This window comes from Phoca vitulina, unplaced genomic scaffold, assembly GCF_004348235.1.
Source record: "Phoca vitulina isolate PV1807 unplaced genomic scaffold, GSC_HSeal_1.0 scaffold44, whole genome shotgun sequence".
Classification (NCBI taxonomy): domain Eukaryota; kingdom Metazoa; phylum Chordata; class Mammalia; order Carnivora; family Phocidae; genus Phoca; species Phoca vitulina.
Genome location: NW_022589747.1, coordinates 2,556,032 through 2,576,424, shown reverse-complemented (window position 1 = coordinate 2,576,424; position 20,393 = coordinate 2,556,032). Strand labels below are relative to the sequence as shown.

Below are 20,393 nucleotides of genomic sequence, written 5' to 3'. Positions count from 1 at the left end.
ATATGCATTTCAATCTTCTTAAAAATGTACAATTTATATTTCTTTGTGTGCTGAGAACATGGCTACTTTAATTTTCTTCACCATTTTCTGGGTTTTTTCAACAATAAATATTTATGCATTTTGTAGTCAGTAATTGTTTTGCAAAGACTGTATACATATTCAGGAAATGAAGCACAGTTTTATGAAATAGAAACTGTATCACTTTCTGGGGCGCCTGGGTGGCTCAGTCAGTAAGCAGTTAAGCATCTGCCTTTGGCTCAGGTCATGATCTCAGGGTCCTGGGATCGAGCCCCGTGTCGGGCTCCCTGCTCAGCAGGAAGCCTGCTTCTCCCTCTCCCTCTGCCCCTTCCCCTGCTCGTGTTCTCTCTCTCAAATAAATAAATAAAATCTTTAAAAAGAAACTATCATTTTCTGCTTACTGAGTTACAGAATTTTAGAGATGAAACTTAAAAATCATATAATTGAAAAAAATAGTAAAAATATAATTGAAACCTTTCACTTATTTATAAATACACCCAGTTCAGGAGAGTTTCTGAACTAAGTTAAATTTGGAGACTAAAACACAGTGAGTATTTACTATGTGTAAAGTCTATCCTGGGTCCCTAGGTTATCTCTGTGAATAGCATTCTCAAAGACTCTTAATCTCATATAAGAGTCAAACATGTCACAAAATGTGTCAATTCAACCTGAACAACATGGCATAACGTGTACAACGGTGTGTGGAAAGCATCTCCAAGGAAGCTTCCAATGCCAGGAATTCCCAAAGTAAACATGTGTTTGCGGACAGGTTGGGAGGGTAACCAGTGTGGGGGGTTGTTCTGAGAATAGAAAGAATCTTAACGCACATAGATTCTGAGACAGAAATATGGTAAGCTGGTTAAGGACAGGGTATTACAGATATTTTCTATGACACCCCAGTCATGATCTGGGATTTCCAAATCATTAGCAGACAGAAAAGGGCTGAAATCATTTCATCTCTTCTCACCAACCCAGCGAGATAGAATCGGGTGAGCTGTCTGCAAAGTGTAACAGTACGGTTCCTCGGGAATAGGTTTTAATTATAGGCATATGACACATTGTGGGTTCAGTTCGACCCCCACAATACAGTGAATATCGAAATAAAGTGAGTCAAATAATTTTTTTCATTTTCCAGTGCATATAAAGATATATTTACACTATTAAGTGTGTGGTAGTATTAGGTCTAAAAAAACATACTTCCCTTAATTTAGAAGTACATTATTGCTGGAAAAATGTTAACCATCCTCTGAGCTTTCAGACCATCATAATATTTTTGTTGGTGGAGGATTATGCCTCGATGTTGGTGGGTGCTGGCCGATCAGGGTGGTGGTGCCCGAAGGTGAGGATGGCCATGGCATTTCTTAAAATAAGACAACAATGCACTTTGCTCCATTGACTGACTCTTCCTCTTGCGAATGCTTTCCCGGTAGCACGCAATGCTGTCGGATAGCATTTTACCCACAGAACTTCTTTCCAAATTCAAGTCTGTTATCTCAAACCCCCCTACTGCTTTATCAACTAAGTGCATGAGAGATCCTAAATCCTTTGTTGACATTTCAAAGTCTTCACAGCGTCTTCACCAGGAGTGGATTCCGCCTCAAGACACACTTTCTTTGCTCATCCCTAAGAACGAAGTCCTCATCCATTCAAGTTTGATCATGAGATGCAGCAAATCAGCCCCATCTTCCAGCTCCATTTCTGATTCTAGGTCTCTTGCTGTTTCCACCACACCTGCTGTGACCTTCCCCACTGACGTCCTGAACCCCTCAAAGTCATTGGTGAGGGCTGGAGTCAACATCTGCCAAACACTTGCTCGTGTTGGTATTTTGACGTCTTCCCATGAGTCACAAATGTTCCTAATGGTATGTAGAGTGGTGAATCCTTTCCAGAAAGTTCTCAATTGCTTTGCAGAGATCCATCAGAGGAATCACTCTCTATGACAAGTACAGCTTTATGAACTGTATTCCTAAATGTATTAAACGTGAATGTCAAAATTACTCCCTATTTCATGTGCTGCAGAATGGATGTGGCATTAGCAGGCATGAAAATGGCATTAATCTTGCTGAATATCTCCATCAGAGTTCTCAGGCAACCAGGAGCATTGTCTATGAGCAGTCAGTCATGTTTTGAAAGGAGTAGTTTCTTTCTGAGCAATAGGTCTCAACAGTGGGCTTAAAAGATCCAGGAAACCATGTTGTAAACACATGCGCCATCATCCAGGCTTTGTGGTTTTATTTCTAGAGCATAGGCAGAGTAGATTTAACATAATTCTTAAGGGCCCTGGGATTTTCAGAATGGTCAATGAGCATTAGCTTCAACTTCAAGTCACCAGCTGTATTAGCCCCTAACAGCAGTCAGCCAGACATTGACTTCTCCTCTCCAGCTATGAAAATCCTAGGTGGCATCTGCTTCCAATAGAAGGCTGTTCCATCTACACTGAAAGTCTGTTGTTGAGCGGAGCCACCTTCGTGAATTCCCTCAGCCGGATCTTCTGGATGACTTGCTGCAGCTTCTCCATCAGCACCTGCTACTCCCCCCGTGAGATGCTTCTTTCCTTAAACTTCATGAACCCACCTCTGCGGGCTCCCAGCTTTTCCTCTGCAGCCTCCTCACCTCCCTCAGCCTTCACAGAACTGAAGAATCAGGGCCTTGCTTTGGATTGGGCTTTGGCTTAAGGGAATGTAGTGGCTGCTTTGATCTTCTATCCAGACCTCTAAAACTTTCTCCATGTCAACAAGAAGGCTGTTGTGCTTTCTTATCATTTGTGTGTTCACTGGAATAGCGCTCTGTATTTCCTTCAAGAACTTCTTTGCATTTACAACTTGGTTCATTGGTGCAAGAGGTTTAGCCTTTGGACTATCTTGGCTTTCAACACGCCTTTCTCACTAAGCTTAATCATTTCTCGCTTCTGACTTAAAGCGAGATATATGTGACTCTTTCTGTCACTTAAACACTTAGAGGCCCTTGTAAGGAATATTAAGTGACCTGATTTCAATCTTGCTGTGTCTTGCAGATTTGGGAGGCCGAGGAGAGGGAGAGGGATGGGGGACAGGCTGTCCAGTGGAACATTTGCCAATTAAGTTCAGCCTCATAAAAGGGCACAATTCATGGTGCCCCAAGACAATTATAATAGTCACATCCAAGATCACTGATCACAGATCACCCTAACAAAATAATAATAATGAAAAGGTTTGACATATTGAAATACTCCAAGAATTACCAAAATGTGACAGAGAGACCCGAAGTGAGCAACTGTTCTTGGAAAAATGGTGCCCAGAGATGTGCATGACGCAAACCTTCCATTTGTTTAAAAACTAAAAGGCAGAGTTTGCAGACTGCGATAAAGTGAAGCATGCCTGTGAGTGGGTAGAGCCCTCCGGATGGGTATTAACCCTAAAAATGTCTCTGGGGGAGACCACCACCAAGTACCAGAGCCCGGGGGTCCCAGCCCTGCCTCCCATCAAGACCCCTCACACCTCAGACAGGCCATGGTCTCTTGGTTTCTCATCTATAAAACAAAGGCTTTGACAGGGTCTTCCTCAGTCCTCGTCCCAGTGAAAACGTGTGTTCTGTAACATTTATATGAATCATGACTGAATCTATCTCATTCATCCCATTTGTGGAAGAAAACCAGAAAAATCAGGGGCGCCTGGGTGGCTCAATCATTAAGCGTCTGCCTTCAGCTCAGGTCATGATCCCAGGGTCCTGGGATCGAGCCCCACATCGGGCTCCCTGCTCAGTGGGGAGTCCGCTTCTCCCTCTCCCACTCCCCCGGCTTGTGTTCCTGCTCTCGCTCTCTTTCTGTCAAATAAATAAATAAATAAATCTTAAAAAAAAAAGAAGAAGAAAATTAGAAAAATCAAACATCTTCTGCTTAAGGTAGGAAAGAGAGGGAACAGAAGAGGAGGGGAGGGGAGGAAAAGAAGAAACAGAAAAAAGAACAAAAAGAAAAATGAAAGGAAAATGTTTTGTGACACTTGTATGCTTATTAATATGACACGAAACCCAAAATGCAATTATGTCTTAAATATTAAACATGGTGACACAAAACATATACAAATTTTAAAACTGAGCTAGGTTCCTACAATCTTGGTTAATTTTTTTTTTTTTTTTTTTTTGAGTAAGCTCCACACTCAGCACGGAGCCCGACACGGGGCTCGAACTCACAACCTGAGAGCCGGAACTAAGCGGGATAGGATTTCCCTTTGGAACAGGGCTGTGCATCCCACCTAGCCACATCTTTGGAGCACGTTAAAGGTTGCCGAAACTCCCCCAATGTGATTCCACATGCCCTGAGAAGACAGTGTGAACCCTCAGGGAAGCAGAGGGGCGGCTCCAGCTTTGCCCCCAGCTACTTACATTCCAGGGGCAGGTCACTGAAATGCTGAGTTTGGGTTTTTTTTCTTTTCGAGGCACCAAAAGCAGGTCCTCCTGAAGGCCCTAAATGGCCCCATGGCTGGGTTTTCAAACCTGAAAAGGAAAACTCCCTCCGAAGTTCTACTGGACGGTGGGGAAATGGAAGGAGGGCTAGTTTCTCCTGCGCTCAGTGGGCATCCCGGCCCCGGCCCTGTTCTCCAGCTCCGTTCCCAGCAAGGAAGTTTTATTACATGCACACGGAGGCCCAGTAATAAAACTGCGGCCTGAGGACGGGACCAAGGCAGGCAGTTTTGATCTATTTTAGACAAGAAGACAACAGATACGTGAGGAATCACCAGGGTAAAGCAAGCAAGTGTTTGGGAGCTTTGAGGAGTTCTGAGCAGAATCAAAGCTGAGGTGCTAGATTAGGAAAAAATAGCAAGGTTTGTTTCTACGGCTTTCTCAGCTTTGAAGTCCCAGTGTCCAGTGATGAGGATGTCCCCCCACCTCCCCTTTCGTGGGTGAGTACTTACTTCCTGCTTTCCAAGGAGGACAAGAGGGTCTGTGTCCCCGTGGCACAGGCTGTCCCCTAAGTAACTGCTATTTAAAACATTCAATATGTCGGGGCCCCTGGGTGGCTCAGTCGGTTAAGCGTCTGCCTTCGGCTCGGGTCATGATCTCAGGGTCCTGGGATCGAGCCCCACATCGGGCTCCCTGCTCAGCGGGGAGTCTGCTTCTCATCTCCCTCTGCTCCTCCCCCTGCTCGTGCTCTCTCTCTGTCTCTCTCTCAAATAAATAAAATCTTTAAAAAAAACACACATTCAATATGCCAAAGTGGCCCGATTTGGGAGGCCTGCCCTTGACCCCTACAACAGAGGTGCTAATAAAGGTTGCCCAGAGCTACTCCTGCCTCAACTGGCCCAGTGTCTCCAGCAGTATGTGGGAGGCGAGGACCATATGTGAGATGAAAGAAGCAACTTCTTTGTGGAATATTCCACAAGAAGGGGAGATTTCAATTCAGGGAGCGAGGCTGGGAAGTCTCCCTCCCCAGCCTCAGGGGCTTTCTCGGGCAGCTCTGATCTGCAAGCCTCAGGGCCTCTCCCCTGCCTCCTCGACTCCTCAGAGCCCCTGACAGAAGCCACTGCTTCCTGGCACCTGCCACCAGCATTTACGCTGCCCGAGTGTATTTCAATCCCGTTTTTATTTTGGCAGACTGTTTTTTGCAAAGCACCCTGCCATGAGCTCTCTGCTAATTTCAGCTAACATGGAAAACGAACCTTCCTTGGCATGTATAATTGGCAGCAGGCACGTTTCCTCCCCACCTTGATTGCGGGGGAAGGCGGTTTTTGAAGTTTGAGGAAAGGTGGACAAAGCAGAAAAGACAGCACTCCGGATCGAACACCGTGGCTCAGCCTACAAGACACATGCAGAATCTGGTACAGCGCTTTGAAGAGGCAGAGAATTACAGGCTCCCCGCATGGGAGAGTCTGTTCAAACAGGATTGTCTTAAAAAGCAAACGAGAGGCTGCAGACCCTTCAGATTAATCACTGCCAAATTGCTTTCCATCACCATAAGAAGTAGCAATTAGGAATGAAACATGCAGGATTACGTTGTGGGAGGAAAAGGAGAAGATTTTAGGTAAAGTGGTACTGATGAACCAAGGCTGAGAAATTCACTGCAACCTCAGACCTCACATGGTGGGGTAAGGCTTCAGGATTGAAGGAGGGAGGGACACAGGGAGGGAGGGAGGGAAGGAGGGGAGGGAAGGAGAGGAGGGGAGAGGGAGGAGACAAGAAAGCCATGGAAAACGGTATCAGAAGGATCTGTGACTGCTCACCTGAACTCTGAGCTTGACAAGACTCTAACTGGATGTTTCTCATAGTGGTGGCCACAGCCCACCTGAATCAAAGGATATTAGGGTGCTTGTTAAAACCTGTAGATGTCTAAGTCTCAGAACTAAAATTTATGGAAGTTGGGCCTAAGATTCTGCCATTTCAATAAGCATCCATGCTTTCTTCTTTTTTTTTTTTTTTTGGATGACTGCCATCCTAACAGGTGCGAGGTGATGTCTCACTGGGGTTTGGATCTCCATTTCCCTGATAATGAGTGACGCTGAGCATCTTTCATGCACCTGTTGTCCATCTTTGGATGGACATTTTCTTTGGAAAACTGTCTGTTCAAGTGCTTCGCCCATTTTTTAATCAGGCTACTTGTCTCTTTGCTATTGAGTTATAGGAGTTCCTGATATATTTTGCATATTAACCCCATATTGGATATGGTTTGCAAATACTTCTTCCCAGTCAGTGGATTTCTTTTTCATTCTACCGAAACCTTTGCTGTGCAGAAGCTTTTGTTGGGAATGAGGAGAAAGCGGACCCCTCATGCACTGTTGGTGGAAATGCAAACTGGTGCAGCCACTGTGGACAAGAGTATGAAGGGTCCTCAACAAATCAAAAACAGAACTACCAGGGGCACTTGGGTGGCTCAGTCGGTTGAGTGTCTGCCCTCCAGCTCAGGTCATGATCTCAGAGTCCTGGGACTGAGTCCCGTTTCGGGCTCCCTGCTCACTGGGGAGTCTGCTTCTCCCTCTCCCTCTGCCTCTACTCCCTACTCATGTTCTCTTTCTCTCTCTCTCTCTCAAATAAATAAATAAAAATCTTAAAAAAGAGAGAGAGAGAGAGAAAGAACCTGCTACTCAGCTTGCAAACGAGGGTGGCTAGAGTACAGGATCCCCTGGCAGAAAACAGACACCAAAGAAATCAGCCATAGGAATACAGAAGAAGGGCCACTAACTGCTTGGCACAGCCAAGACAAGGGGATTCATGATCCGAGCCCATGTGGGACCGGCTGTCACACCAGGTCAGGTAACAGCATAAGCACAGAGGCTGTCACCGAGCTGCCAGCTATGCCATTTTTTAATGATGGCATATGGCGAGTGTGGAGGGCAGGGGTGTCCACAGGCAGGAACGGCCTGGAGCAGAAATCATTAAAAATCACTAGCCAGACCCCTCCGGTGTGTGTGAGTCCAGCAAGGGAACGTCCTGCCCAGTCGTGATGGACTGTCAGGCTGCCATTTCAAAGCACCAAGACCTGGCCGCTTAAGCTGCAGACATTTACATTTCAGTCGGGAGGCTACAAGACCAAGTTCAAGGTGCCTGCCTGCAGGGTTGGCTTCCTCTGAAGCCTCCCCCTTGGCTGGCAGATGGTCCCCCCTGGGGTTTTCCCCGCTGTGGGCACACAGCCTTGCTATCTCTGTGCCCAATCTCCCCTTCTTATAAGGACACCAGTCAGACTGGGTTAGGACCCACTCATATCATCTCATGTTACCCCAATTACCCTTCCAAGATCCTATATCTACAAATACAGGCACATGCTGAGGTACTGGGGGTTCCACATACAAATTTGGGGTGGGGGGACATAGTTCAGTCCACAACACCAGCATGCCGCTGGGAATCAAGAGAAAGAGAACAGACCCAGAATTTGTGATTCTAAGTAGAATTCTCCTTCAGCTATCACACCAAAGCAGCGGGTGTCAAGGGGTGCTGCCTGGACCCCCAGTACCGCCTGGGAGCCTGTGAGAAATTCAAGTTCTCAGGCCCCACCCAAGAGCCACTGTATCAGAAAATCAGGGGGTGAGGCTCCGTAATCTGTGTGCTAACAAATTCTGTAGGTCATCATTATGACCTGAGATCACTACATCTTTCGGGATATCAAGGGGTTAATCCAGTCACCCATGCCTCTTTCAAACATTATGAGAAACACTAGTTGGGGGGCTTGGAAAAGCCTTTGCAGAAAAGGGACAGACTCAAAGAGATGGCAGGAGCTGGTGCTGTGCCTGGGTGGGAGTTTCATGCTGGACCCAATTTCTCTACAGCTCGGTGTCCATACCCAAGTAACAGTGGCAGGAAAACCTATTTCCAAACTGACCAGGAGGATTAAGTGAGAAAATGCACAGAGAGTGCCGATCATGACGTCCAACATGCTGCAGGCAGCTAATCAATGGCCCCGTGCTCCAAGGAGTGACTTCCACGGCCCACATGGCATGCCCAAGGACGAACATGCCGTTCCCAGCGTTGGTCTTCATAACTCATTTCTGTGGTGCTACTAGGGTCCCTACGTTTAACAAATATCTATTTTCTACTTTATTTGGCCTTCATCAATTTCTCAGAGGAGCAAGAAGTGAGTTATTTGAGAGCTAGCCCTTTAGAAGACTGTTTCTAAAGACATATGGTGAGTGTGGAGGGCAGGGGTGTCCACAGGCAGGAACGGCCTGGAGCAGAAATCATTTAAAAAAAGTAATTTCTGAGGGTACCAATAGGAGGAGAAAGGTTTTATAAGTGATTTTTTTTTTAATAAATGAACTAATATGTTTAAAGATTTTATTTATTTATTTAGTTGAGAGAGAGAGAGAAACAGCATGAGAGGGGATAGGGTCAGTGGGAGAAGCAGGCTCCCCGCTGAGCCGGGAGCCCGATGTGGGACTCGATCCCAGGACTCCGGGATCATGACCTGAGCCGAAGGCAGTCGCTTAACCAACTGAGCCACCCAGGCGCCCTGTAAGTGATTATTCTAGAAACTTCCTCTCTCTAGTGTGGGTCATGTCATGTCACCAAAAGTGACGAAAGCACTCTACCCAGAAGACATTAATACACACTCTCTCCAAAATCCTGATCAAGCATTTTGATGAAGTCCTATCTGTTAAATAATATAAATTTCACTTAGGTGGATGTCTCCTGTTGAGCTTCATGGGAAGATTTGCAGAATACAATAAAATTGGCAAATGCAGGCAAGCTCATACCAAATTTGTTTTAATGCATCCTGGTCTCACGTCTTTTTTAGTAATGAAACACTTAAATAGATTTTTTAATGATGTATTTTCCAGTTCCGTAATTTGTAATTTGAATGATAATGAGTCATCGACAGGACCCACCACCCATCACAAGAGATACACAGTCCTCTCCAAGATACCAGGAGCTCTCTCCAGATGGACCATATTCTAGCCCATAAAGCATGCCTTAATAAATTAAAAAAGGTTTAAAATCATACAACATTTTTTCCTCTGGTCCCAGTAGAACGATATTGGACTTTAATGACAAAAAGAAATTTGGGAGACTGATAAATATGTGGAAATTTAAAAACATAATCATAGGGGTGCCTGGCTGGCTCAATCAGAAGAGTGGGAGACCCTCAACCCTGTGAGTTCAAGCCCCACGTTGGGTGTGGAAATGACTTAAACAAATAAATATTTTTTTCAAAAATGTTAAAAAATAAAAACATAATCTTAAAAAACCAATGAACCAAAGAAGAAACCAAAGGGAAAGTAAGTAAATACTTGTAGATAAATAAAAGTGAAGATATGAGATCCCAAAACCATGGGACTCATGGAAGCAGTGTGCAAAGGGGAATTTACAGTTGTAAATGTTGGTATAAAAGAAGAAAGATCTCCAATCAGGAGAAAAAGAGCAACCCAAATCTAAAGGGAGCCAAAGGAAGGAAATAATAAAAATCACAGCTGAAATTAATGACCTAGAAACTAGAAAACCAATGAGTATCACTGAAAATAGAAGCTGATTGTCCAAGAAGATTAACAACATTGACCACAGGTTAGCTAGATTAACCAAGAAAAAGAGAGAAGGTGTACATTTTTAGACACAGAAATGAAAGAGGATTGTTCCTACTGATCCGAGCTAAATAAGAGGGATCATCAACGAATGCTATAGACAGGTGTACGCCAATAAATCAGGCAGCTCACATGACTTGGATGCATTCCTAGAAAGACGCAAAACATTGAAACTGATCCAGGAACAAATAAATAACCTGAATAGAAGTATGATAAGTAAAGAAACTGATATATGAATTTTTTAAAGATTTATTTATCCATGAGAGAGAAAAAGAGAGAGCGCATAGTGGGTTGGAAGGGGGACAGAGGGACAGGAAGAGAGAGAATCTCAAGCAGACTCCCCGCTGAGGACAAAACCCAACATGGAGCCCAATCTCACAACCCTGAGATCATGACCTGAGCCCAAACCAAGAGTCAGCCATTTAACCTACTGAGCCACCCAGGAGCCCCAAAATATTATTTAAAAAAAAAAAACTACCCGCAAAGAAAAATCAGGCCCAGATGGCTTCACTGGCAAATTCTACCAAACATTTAAAGAATGAATTCTTGGGGCGCCTGGGTGGCTCAGTTGGTTAAGCAACTGCCTTCAGCTCAGGTCATGATCCTGGAGTCCCGGGATCGAGTCCCACATCAGGCTCCCTGCTCAGCGGGGAGTCTGCTTCTCCCTCTGATCCTCCCCCCTCATGCTCTCTGTCTCCCATTCTCTCTCTCAGATAAATAAATAAAATCTTTAAAAAAAAAAAAAAAAAAGAATGAATTCTTCATAAACACTGCCAAAAAATACAAGAAGAGGAAATACTTCTCAGCTCGCTCTATGGGGTAATACCATGATAGCAATCCCAGACAAAGATATCAACAGAAAAACAAAACAAAACAGAACTATAGACCCAATACTTGTTACAAATATAGATTCAAAAACCCCAACAAAACACTAACAAATCAAATCCATCAATCCATTAAAAGAATTATATACCATGAAACCAAGTGGAATTTGTCCGAATTGGTCAATGAAATGCTGGTTTAACATCTAAAAATCAATTCTTCTAATATATCACATCAATAAACAAAGCCAAAAAACCACACAATTATCTCAACAGATGCAGAGAAAACATTTGGCAGTACTCACCACCCTTTCATGATAAAACCTCCCATCAAACCAGCAATAAATAGGAACTTCCACAACCTCATAAAAGGCATCTATGAAAAACCCACAGTTCACATGACACTTCTTACAATCCCATAAATCAAATTAGCCCAATCTTAAAAATGGGTAAAAGATCTGAACAGACATTCCTTCCAAGAAGATGCGCAAACACCAGTAAGCTCACGAAAAGATCGTCGACATTCTTAGCCATCAGGGGAATGCAAGTCAGAGCCACAGCGAGCTAGCATCCCACGCCTACAGAGCTGTCTGTGGTCCAAAGCACAGGTGATCCCAAGAGCTGTTATGCAAGGACAGAACTGGACCCACGTCGTGCTGGGGGATATCAAGCGTGTGGCCACTGAAAATAACAGTGCAGCCGTCCATCCATCAAACAGGTGAACACACAATCCAGCAATTCCACTCCTTGGCACCTACCCCAGAAAAAATATATGCCCGCAAAAAGCCAGCACACAGGCGTGTCTGGGTGGCTCAGTCGGTGAAGCGTCTGCCTTCGGCTCAAGTCATGATCCCAGGGTCCTGGGATCGAGTCCCGCATCGGGCTCCCTGCTCAGCAGGTAGCCTGCTTCTCCCTCTCCTTCTCCCTCTGTGCTTACTCGCTCTCTCTCTCTCTCTCAAGTAAATAAATAAATAAAATCTTAAAAAAAAAAAGGAATCGCTAATATAATAAATTTGGCTCTGAAAAAGAGATAAAGCTGCCCCCTAAACACACCATTGTTTTATACAAGGCAGGACGAAACCTTCAGCTTTCTGCCTCTGAATAGTACCCTGTCTCTCCGGTCACACTCTCCAGGCCCTCTCATTGGACCTTTACATGAGGGCTTTCGAGGGAAGGATGTTAGGTGCAGCAGAAATGCAAAGCAATACCACGTACTTACAGTAGCCAGGAGCACGCTCTGGAGGCTTCTGGTCCTGCAGCTCCAACTCAGCCCCCGATTGCTTCTTGGGACCTTGCAAAAGCATCAGGAACACCTTTTTGAACATTAAAAAGAGAGCTTCTTATTACTCATACTCATTTCCACAGTGCGCTTCTTTTCTTGGCTTCAGTTACCCGATGAGATTGTGATGACAACATACACCACGCAAACACACAGCGTCGCACGTCATTAGCTTGTCCTTGTGCTGGCCTGGCCCTCAGGCCACCCCATCCGAGGCAAGCTGGTCGTAAGGCTGCTAACAGGATAGAGTAGGGACAGCTGACCATGGACTCCAGGGCCCTTACGGGCAGAGGCCGGTCCAACCCAAAGGCAGGCAGACAGAGCAAAGCAGGTGCCAAGAATGTGTGTCCAGTGCAACTCAAGTTTGGGGTTGGCTGCACCAGCATCTTAGAAAGTGGGTGACACAGCTCATTCGGCATGGGTGGGATGCCATGCGTAAGAACCCCCACCGGACGTGTCTTTTCCAGGGGCGTGCCACATCGCCCAGAGCAGTTTGTTTAAGTAACAGCTTGAGGTCCCTATTTAGTTGGTGCTGGAAACACAAGTCCAGCTTCAGTGTGTTCAGATCCAAGGACTGCACCCCAAATCAGTGAGAGAGCGGTGAGAAGCCATCCAAGCCAAGACAGCTATCCAAGCCCTAGAACCGCCCCTGGAGGTTTGGCGGGGTCCCTGGAGGCGTGAGAGGGCGTCCCTAGCATAACCTCGACAGGTGCATGCGAGAGGCAGGTGGTTCGTGCATGAAAACCGTGCAGCGGCCACCACCGTGGGAAAGGCTGGGGCGCCAGGCTTGAGTGCGAGGCTCCCCGCGGCAGGGCGGGCCAGCTCCGCACACGCAGTCTCGGGGACCCAGCGCCCAGAGTGTTGGCTACATGGTATCTGGAACAGGAATGGTGACCACAAGTGGCTGAAGTTCAGCAGATGACCGCTTGTGGTGCTTAGCAGGGACCCTGCCCTGTGGTTTCTGTAAACAGCACTCCCTCTGATTGCTCTGATTGCTTATTTGAGGAAATAAGTACAAAGGTATTGACTGTCTCTGGGTGTCTGGACGAGCCTCCAGCCTGCAGGGAAGACAGGGAGAGGGCAGCGGAGAGGTGAAGCAAGCGAGCAAGGCTGCAGGAGGGGAGAGACACATACTCTCTCTGCGTGCGGTTCGTGAGTTTGGGAAAGAATCTTGCTGAGAGAGATCCCGAGTCCTGCCCTGGCCAAGGGCCAGGAGGTTTCATTAGACCTGGTGTGCTTACTTGTATTCATAAGATTACAACCCCTTGCTGATTCCCAGTAAGACCCCCAGGAAAAGAGGCAAACCTCAATACGACTATGAATATCACCACCACCAATAATAATAATAATAATTAATAATTAATAACAGCACAGTGCCAGGGTGTCCCCTTGGGAAACGATTTTGCCTCTCTGACTTAGTTTCCCCTTATGATAAATGGTAATAATAAGATACACAACAGAACTGTGGCAAGCAGGGAGCACATTTATACAGAGTAGAAAGAACAATGCTTGCCCAAGGGATGCTCCCAACGCCTGGTCCTGAGAGGAGCCAAGCGGGAGGAGAAGTACAGAGGGGCGTGCCGTGAGGCGTTACGTCAATTAATTCTCAGCACAACCCAGTGACACCAGTACCGTTACTCCCACTTATGAGGAGGGCACCAAAGCCTAGCGTGAGAAGCATTCAGCAAGTGCATTTTTTTTTTTAAGGTTTTATTTATTTATTTGACAGAGAGAGAGCACAAGCAGGGGGAGCTGCAGGCAGAGGGAGAGGGAGAGGCAGGCTTCCCGCTGAGCAGGGAGCCTGATGCGGGGCTCGATCCCAGGACCCTGGGATCATGACCTGAGCCGAAGGCAGACGCTTAACCATCTGAGCCACCCAGGCGCCCCTCAGCGAGTGCATTTATAAAGATTTTTATTTGGGGGCGTCAGAGTGGCTCAGTCGGTAGAGCATCCAACTTGATTTCTGCTCAGGTCACGATCTCAGGGCCATGGGATCGAGCCCAGGCTGGGCTCCATGATCAGCGTGGAGTCTGCTTAAGATTCTCTCTGTCTCGCTTCCTCTGCCCCTCCCACAGCTCGCTCTTGCTCTCTCACTAATAAATAAATAAATCTTCAAAAGACAGAACACAAACTGTGGGCAGCCACGTGGGAAGGTGTCTGAGCACAGACTCAGCCTCTCAGATCCAGCTACACTTCCCACAGCTTAGGAAGAACGTGGCTTCCGTGCATTTTCGGAAGGCAGGTGTGGGATGCACACCTCTCACAGTGTTTTCTCTACACTTGTAACACTGCACACAAACCACACAGACCCACACCAGCCTCTTCCATATGAAAGTACCAGGAAGTCGTTTTCAGTCTTATCTAATGCTCTGAATTCACCGGAATTAGCTCAGGTTTCCCAAGTCAACAGAAATCAAATGAGGATGGGTCACACTGCTCTTAGAAACTTTTAGGTAAATTCATCACATGAAATGAATAAGAACTAAACAGATGATGACATTGCACTCAACAGCAAAAATATAAACAATCCAATTTAAAAATGGGCAGGGGCACCTGGGTGGCTCAGTCACTTAAGTGTGTGACTATTGATTTCGGCTCAGGTCATGATCTCAGAGTCGTGGGATCAAACCCCGCATCCAACTCCATGCTCAGCGGGGAGTCTGCTTCTGCTTCTCCCTCTGCCCCTCCCCCCACTGTAACGTGCTCTCTCTCTCTCTCTCTCAAATAAATAAATAAATCTTTTAAAAAAATGAGCAAGGGATCTGAATAGACATCTCTCTGGAGAAGACATCCAGACGGCCAACAGACACATGAAAAGATGCTCAACATCACTCATCATCAGGGAAATGCAAACCAAAACCACAATGAGGTACCATCTCACCCCTGTCAGAATGGCTATCATCCAAATGACAAGAAATAACAGGTGTCGGCAAGGATGTGGGGAAGGGGGACCCCTCGTGCACTGTTGGTGGGAATGCCAACCGGTGCAGGCACTCGGGAAAACAGCATGGAGGGTCCTCAAAAAATTAAAAATAGAGCTACTGTAGGACCCAGCAATTCCACGTCTGGGTATGTATTCGAAGGAAATGAAAACATATATATATATTGAAGAGACATCTGCTGCCCGAGTTCACTGGAGCATTTTGAACAGTAGCCAAGACATGGAAACAGCCCAAGTGCCAACTGTCTATCCATAGATGAACGCATAGAGAAGAGGTGGTGTGTATATATATATATACACACACACACAGTTGCATAATATTCATACACACACACACATACACATGCACACACACAGGAATATTATGCAACCATAAAAAAGGAAGGAAATCCTGCCACTTGCAACAACATGGATAAACCTTGGGGAGCACTGTGCTAAGTGAGACAAGCCAGAGAGAGAAAGAAAGATAATACCCTATGATCTCACCTATACATGGAACATTAAAAAAAAAAAAAAAGGAAAGAAAGAAAGAAATTGAACAGATCCATGGTTGCCAGGGGACAGCAGGGGGCCGACATGGGTACTGGGGGTCAAAAGACACAAACTTCCAGTTATAAGATAAGTAAGTCCCAGGAAGGTGATGCCTGTCGACTCTGGAGAGCAACACTGGGCTCTAGAGCTGAACGTTGCTGAGAGAGTAGATTATAGAAGTTCTTTCCACAAGAGAGATGACTATGTGAGGTGATGCACGTCAGCTGAACTTTCCAACAGCCATCATGACGACACATGCACACATCAAATCGTTACGTGGTACGCCCTCACCGAATACCATATTGCATGTCAATAAAACTGGGGGAAAAAAGAAATGACACCTCAAGGACACTGACCGGTGTGGAAACGATTTATAATATAACAGAAGGACGGGTTGGAGTGCACAGCCCGTGGAATTTCTGCTCTTTGTTCTCAAGGAGCAGTTCGTTCAAAAGTTCGGGATTCTTCATCTGGGGGCTGATGCTGTCGTAATTTAGAAGCGCTGTGGGGTGTGAGCATTGCCGGCGGCCCCGGGGTCAGCTCCGCACTGATTGTGCCATCAATCCCTCAGACCGCGGGCCGATGCCCACCCCATCGGCACGTCGTCTCAGCCCCCAGACTCGACCTGCACTTAAAGTGTTAGTTTGATGGACTGCGTCCTGGAGATGGGCAGCGCAAGGTGCCTTCTGCGAAGGTGCTGGTGGCCTCCGTGAGGCCAGCCAACTCTGCAGGACAAGGACAGCATCGTCCCACCGATGGAGGACGTGGGCGCAGGAAGAATTTCCAAACTTCAGCCGCAGGCTGACCTCTGTTGTGTGTTTAATCAGTTCCCCAGAAGAACGTTTTTTAAGAAGATAAAACCACATGGAGAGCTTCGGGGCTGAGTACCGTGAGGGTCACTGGCCGGTCCTCTCCGGATGCAGGAGTCCGGGCAGATCTGTCCCTTGACAGGCCTCACGGTGCATGCAGCGGGAGTTTGTCTGTTCCTAGGAGCTTGTATCCATTCCCGATGGCTGTTGTAACAAATGACCACAAACACGGGGGCTTCAAGCAGAGCCACATATCAAATGATAACTCTGGAAGTTGGAAGTCTACAGTGGTCCTCCTGGACTGGTTCCTTCTCTGCGCCCCGACGGGGAATGCGCTCCTTGCCTTTTGCGGGTTCTGGTGGCCGCCTACAGGCTCTAGTGCAAGTGCTCATGGGCCCGCGCCTTGTGTTCAAAGCTCATCACCCCAATCCCTGCCTCCGCGAAGACATCGCCTTCTGCCCGTCTGACCTTCCTATGTCCTTCTGACAGGCATGCTTCTGACCACACCGCCCCACCCAGCATAACCTTCCGGTCACAGGATCTGTGCCGCTCATGACCACCCGTCTGGGGATCGGGACACAGACAGGCTCGGGGCCATTATTCGGTCCAGGACTGGACCACACGCCACCAGTACAGCTCTGAAACAGGGACCAATGGCCCCTGGAGGGGACCGGGTTCCAAAAGGGGACATCTGAGTGGTGGTGCTCTAGAGGCTCAGGAGATTAACCACAAGGTGAGACACTGAGAAATGGAAGTCGAGTGTGTCCCGGTCAGAGAGGGAGGGACACATACAAAGAGGGGATGCTAGATGACCCCAGTGTAACTGGCTTGGCCTTGGAGGTGCCGCTGGAGGTAAGCTTCTGGGGATGGGAGCAGGGAGCAGCGGTGCCCACGGTCAGGCGTGCACCTCACAGCCGGGCCCCCTCGCAGGCATAGGAATGCGCCCCGTGTGCCCGGAGCACCTCATTCTGTCAGAGAGTAAGACACTCAGACGTAATGGGGACATGTTAAAGATGCAAAAGCCAGCTTGGAGGGGCTCCCCTGGCTAAATCTGGTAGGATTCCAGCATCCGAGTAAATTGTGGCTCCCTGCATACGGTAAGAAGCCACGACTCCTCACTGATACAAACAAATAAATGGGGTGAAGAGAACGTGCTCCGTTTCTGTGTAATGGCAATGAAGAAATGCAGGAGTCACAGAATGGGAGGACCCAACAACTGGCAAATGTCAGGGTCATATTGAACTCAGGCCAGGGCCAGGGGAGGGGACCCAAACCAGCGCGATGAGGAATGGGAACTGAAAGAATCTCAAGGCGTGTCCTTGAAAAATAATTAAAAATGGAGAGAAAAGGAAAATCAGCTTCAGAGTGGAAACGCCTGGCAGATGCCGTCGACCTGGATGTGCCATGTTCTCGCCGCTGCACAGAACAGACCCGCCCGCCTCTCGCACTGGGCTCACTGTGCAAAAGGGCTGTTCTGGAATCTGCAGAAACACTGAGGTCACCAACGTCCCAGAAATAGGCATTCTTGAAGAGTGACGGAGAGTAAGAGGACACGCAATGTGCCTCACTCGTGACCCCGGACTGGATGCTTCTGCTCTTCAGGATGTGAGAGGCACAACTGGAACTTGAAGGCGAAAACTGTACAGGAATCCTTGTTCTTAGAAATCACCGTCCCCATTGGTTCAACATCCGCAAATCAATCAACGTGATACAATACATTAACAAAAGAAAGAACAAGAATCATATGATCTTCTCAATAGATGCAGAAAAAGCATTTGACAAAGTACAGCATCCTTTCTTGATCAAAACTCTTCAGAGTATAGGGATAGAGGGTACATACCTCAATATCATAAAAGCCATCTATGAAAAACCTACAGCGAATATCATTCTCAATGGGGAAAAACTGAGAGCTTTCCCCCTAAGGTCAGGAATGCGGCAGGGATGTCCACTATCACCACTGCTATTCAACATAGTATTGGAAGTCCTAGCCACAGCAATCAGACAACAAAAAAAATCAAAGGCATCCAAATCTGCAAAGAAGAAGTCAAACTCTCACTCTTTGCAGATGATATGATACTTTATGTGAAAAACCCAAAAGACTCCACCCCAAAACTGCTAGAACTCATACAGGAATTCAGTCAAGTGGCAGGATATAAAATCAATGCACAGAAGTCAGTGGCATTCCTATACACCAACAACAAGACAGAAGAAAGAGAAATTAAGGAGTCGATCCCATTTACAATTGCACCCAAAACCATAAGATACCTAGGCATAAATCTAACCAAAGAGGCAAAGGATCTGTACTCAGAAAACTATAAAATACTCATGACAGAAATTGAGGAAGACACAAAGAAATGGAAAAACGTTCCATGCTCATGGATTGGAAGAACAAATATTGTGAAGATGTCAATGCTACCTAGAGCAATCTACACATTCAATGCAATCCCCATCAAAATATCATCCACTTTTTTCAAAGAAATGGCACAAATAATCCTAAAATTTGTATGGAACCAGAAAAGACCCCGCATAGCCAGAGGAATGTTGAAAAAGAAAAGCAAAGCTGGCGGCATCACAATTCCGGACTTCCAGCTCTATTACAAAGCTGTCATCATCAAGACAGTATGGTACTGGCACAAAAACAGACACATCGATCAATGGAACAGAATAGAGAGCCCAGAAATGGACCCTCAACTCTATGGTCAACTAATCTTTGACAAAGCAGGAAAGAATGTCCAATGGAAAAAAGACAGTCTCTTCAACAAATGGTGTTGGGAAAATTGGACAGCCACATGCAGAAGAATGAAACTGGACCATATCCTTACACCACACACAAAAATAGACTCAAAGTGGTTGAAAGACCTAAATGTAAGACAGGAGTCCGTCAAAATTCTAAAGGAGAACACAGGCAGCAACCTCTTTGACCTCAGCCGCAGCAACTTCTTCCTAGAAACATCGCCAAAGGCAAGGGAAGCAAGGACAAAAATGAACTATTGGGACTTCATCAAGATAAAAACTTTTGCACAGCAAAAGAAACAGTCCACAAAACCAAAAGACAACCGACAGAATGGGAGAAGATATTTGCAAATGACATATCAGATAAAGGGCTAGTATCCAAAATCTATAAAGAACTTATCAAACTCAACACCCAAAGAACAAAGAATCCAATCAAGAAATGGGCAGAAGACATGAACAGACATTTTTCCAAAGAAGACATCCAAATGGCCAACAGACACATGAAAAAGTGCACAACATTGCTCGGCATCAGGGAAATCCAAATCAAAACCTCAATGAGGGGTGCCTGGGTGGCTCAGATGGTTAAGCCTCTGCCTTCAGCTCAGGTCATGATCCCAGGGTCCTGGGATCAAGCCCCGCATCGGGCTCCCTGCTCCGCGGGAAGCCTGCTTCTCCCCCTCCTTCCTGCTCGAGCTCTCTCTCACTATCTCTGTCTCTCTCAAATAAATAAATAAAATATTAAAAAAAAAAAAAAAACCTCAATGAGATACCACCTCACACCAGTCAGAAAGGCTAAAATTAACAAGTCAGGAAGTGACAGGTGTTGGCGGGGATGCGGAGAAAGGGGAACCCTCCCACACTGTTGGTGGGAGTGCAAGCTGGTGCAGCCACTCTGGAAAACAGTATGGAGGTTCCTCAAAAAGTTGAAAAGAGAGCTACCATACGATCCAGCAATTGCACTACTGGGTATTTACCCCAAAGATGCAAATGTAGGGATCTGAAGGGGTACGTGCACCCCAATGTTTATAGCAGCAATGTCCACAATAGCCAAACTGTGGAAAGAGCCAAAATGTCCATCGACAGAAGAATGGATAAAGAAGAAGTGGTATATATATACAATGGAATATTATGCAGCCATCAAGAGGAATGAGATCTTGCCATTTGCAACGACGTGGATGGAACTGGAGGGTGTTATGGTGAGTGAAATAAGTCAATCAGAGAAAGACATGTATCATACGACCTCACTGATATGAGGAATTCTTAATCTCAGGAAACAAACTGAGG

The 20,393-nt window shown here is 46.3% G+C and overlaps 1 protein-coding gene across 1 annotated transcript in view; it reads right to left on the bottom strand.

Annotated features, from left to right (window-relative positions):
* Nucleotides 1–20,393, bottom strand: part of ABCA13 (ATP binding cassette subfamily A member 13) — a 369,069-nt gene that overhangs the window by 165,626 nt on the left and 183,050 nt on the right. The window contains exon 42 of the mRNA XM_032430502.1: nucleotides 12,036–12,129. Within this exon, the coding sequence (XP_032286393.1) occupies nucleotides 12,036–12,129 (94 nt within the window). The remainder of the gene's footprint in view (nucleotides 1–12,035; nucleotides 12,130–20,393) is intronic.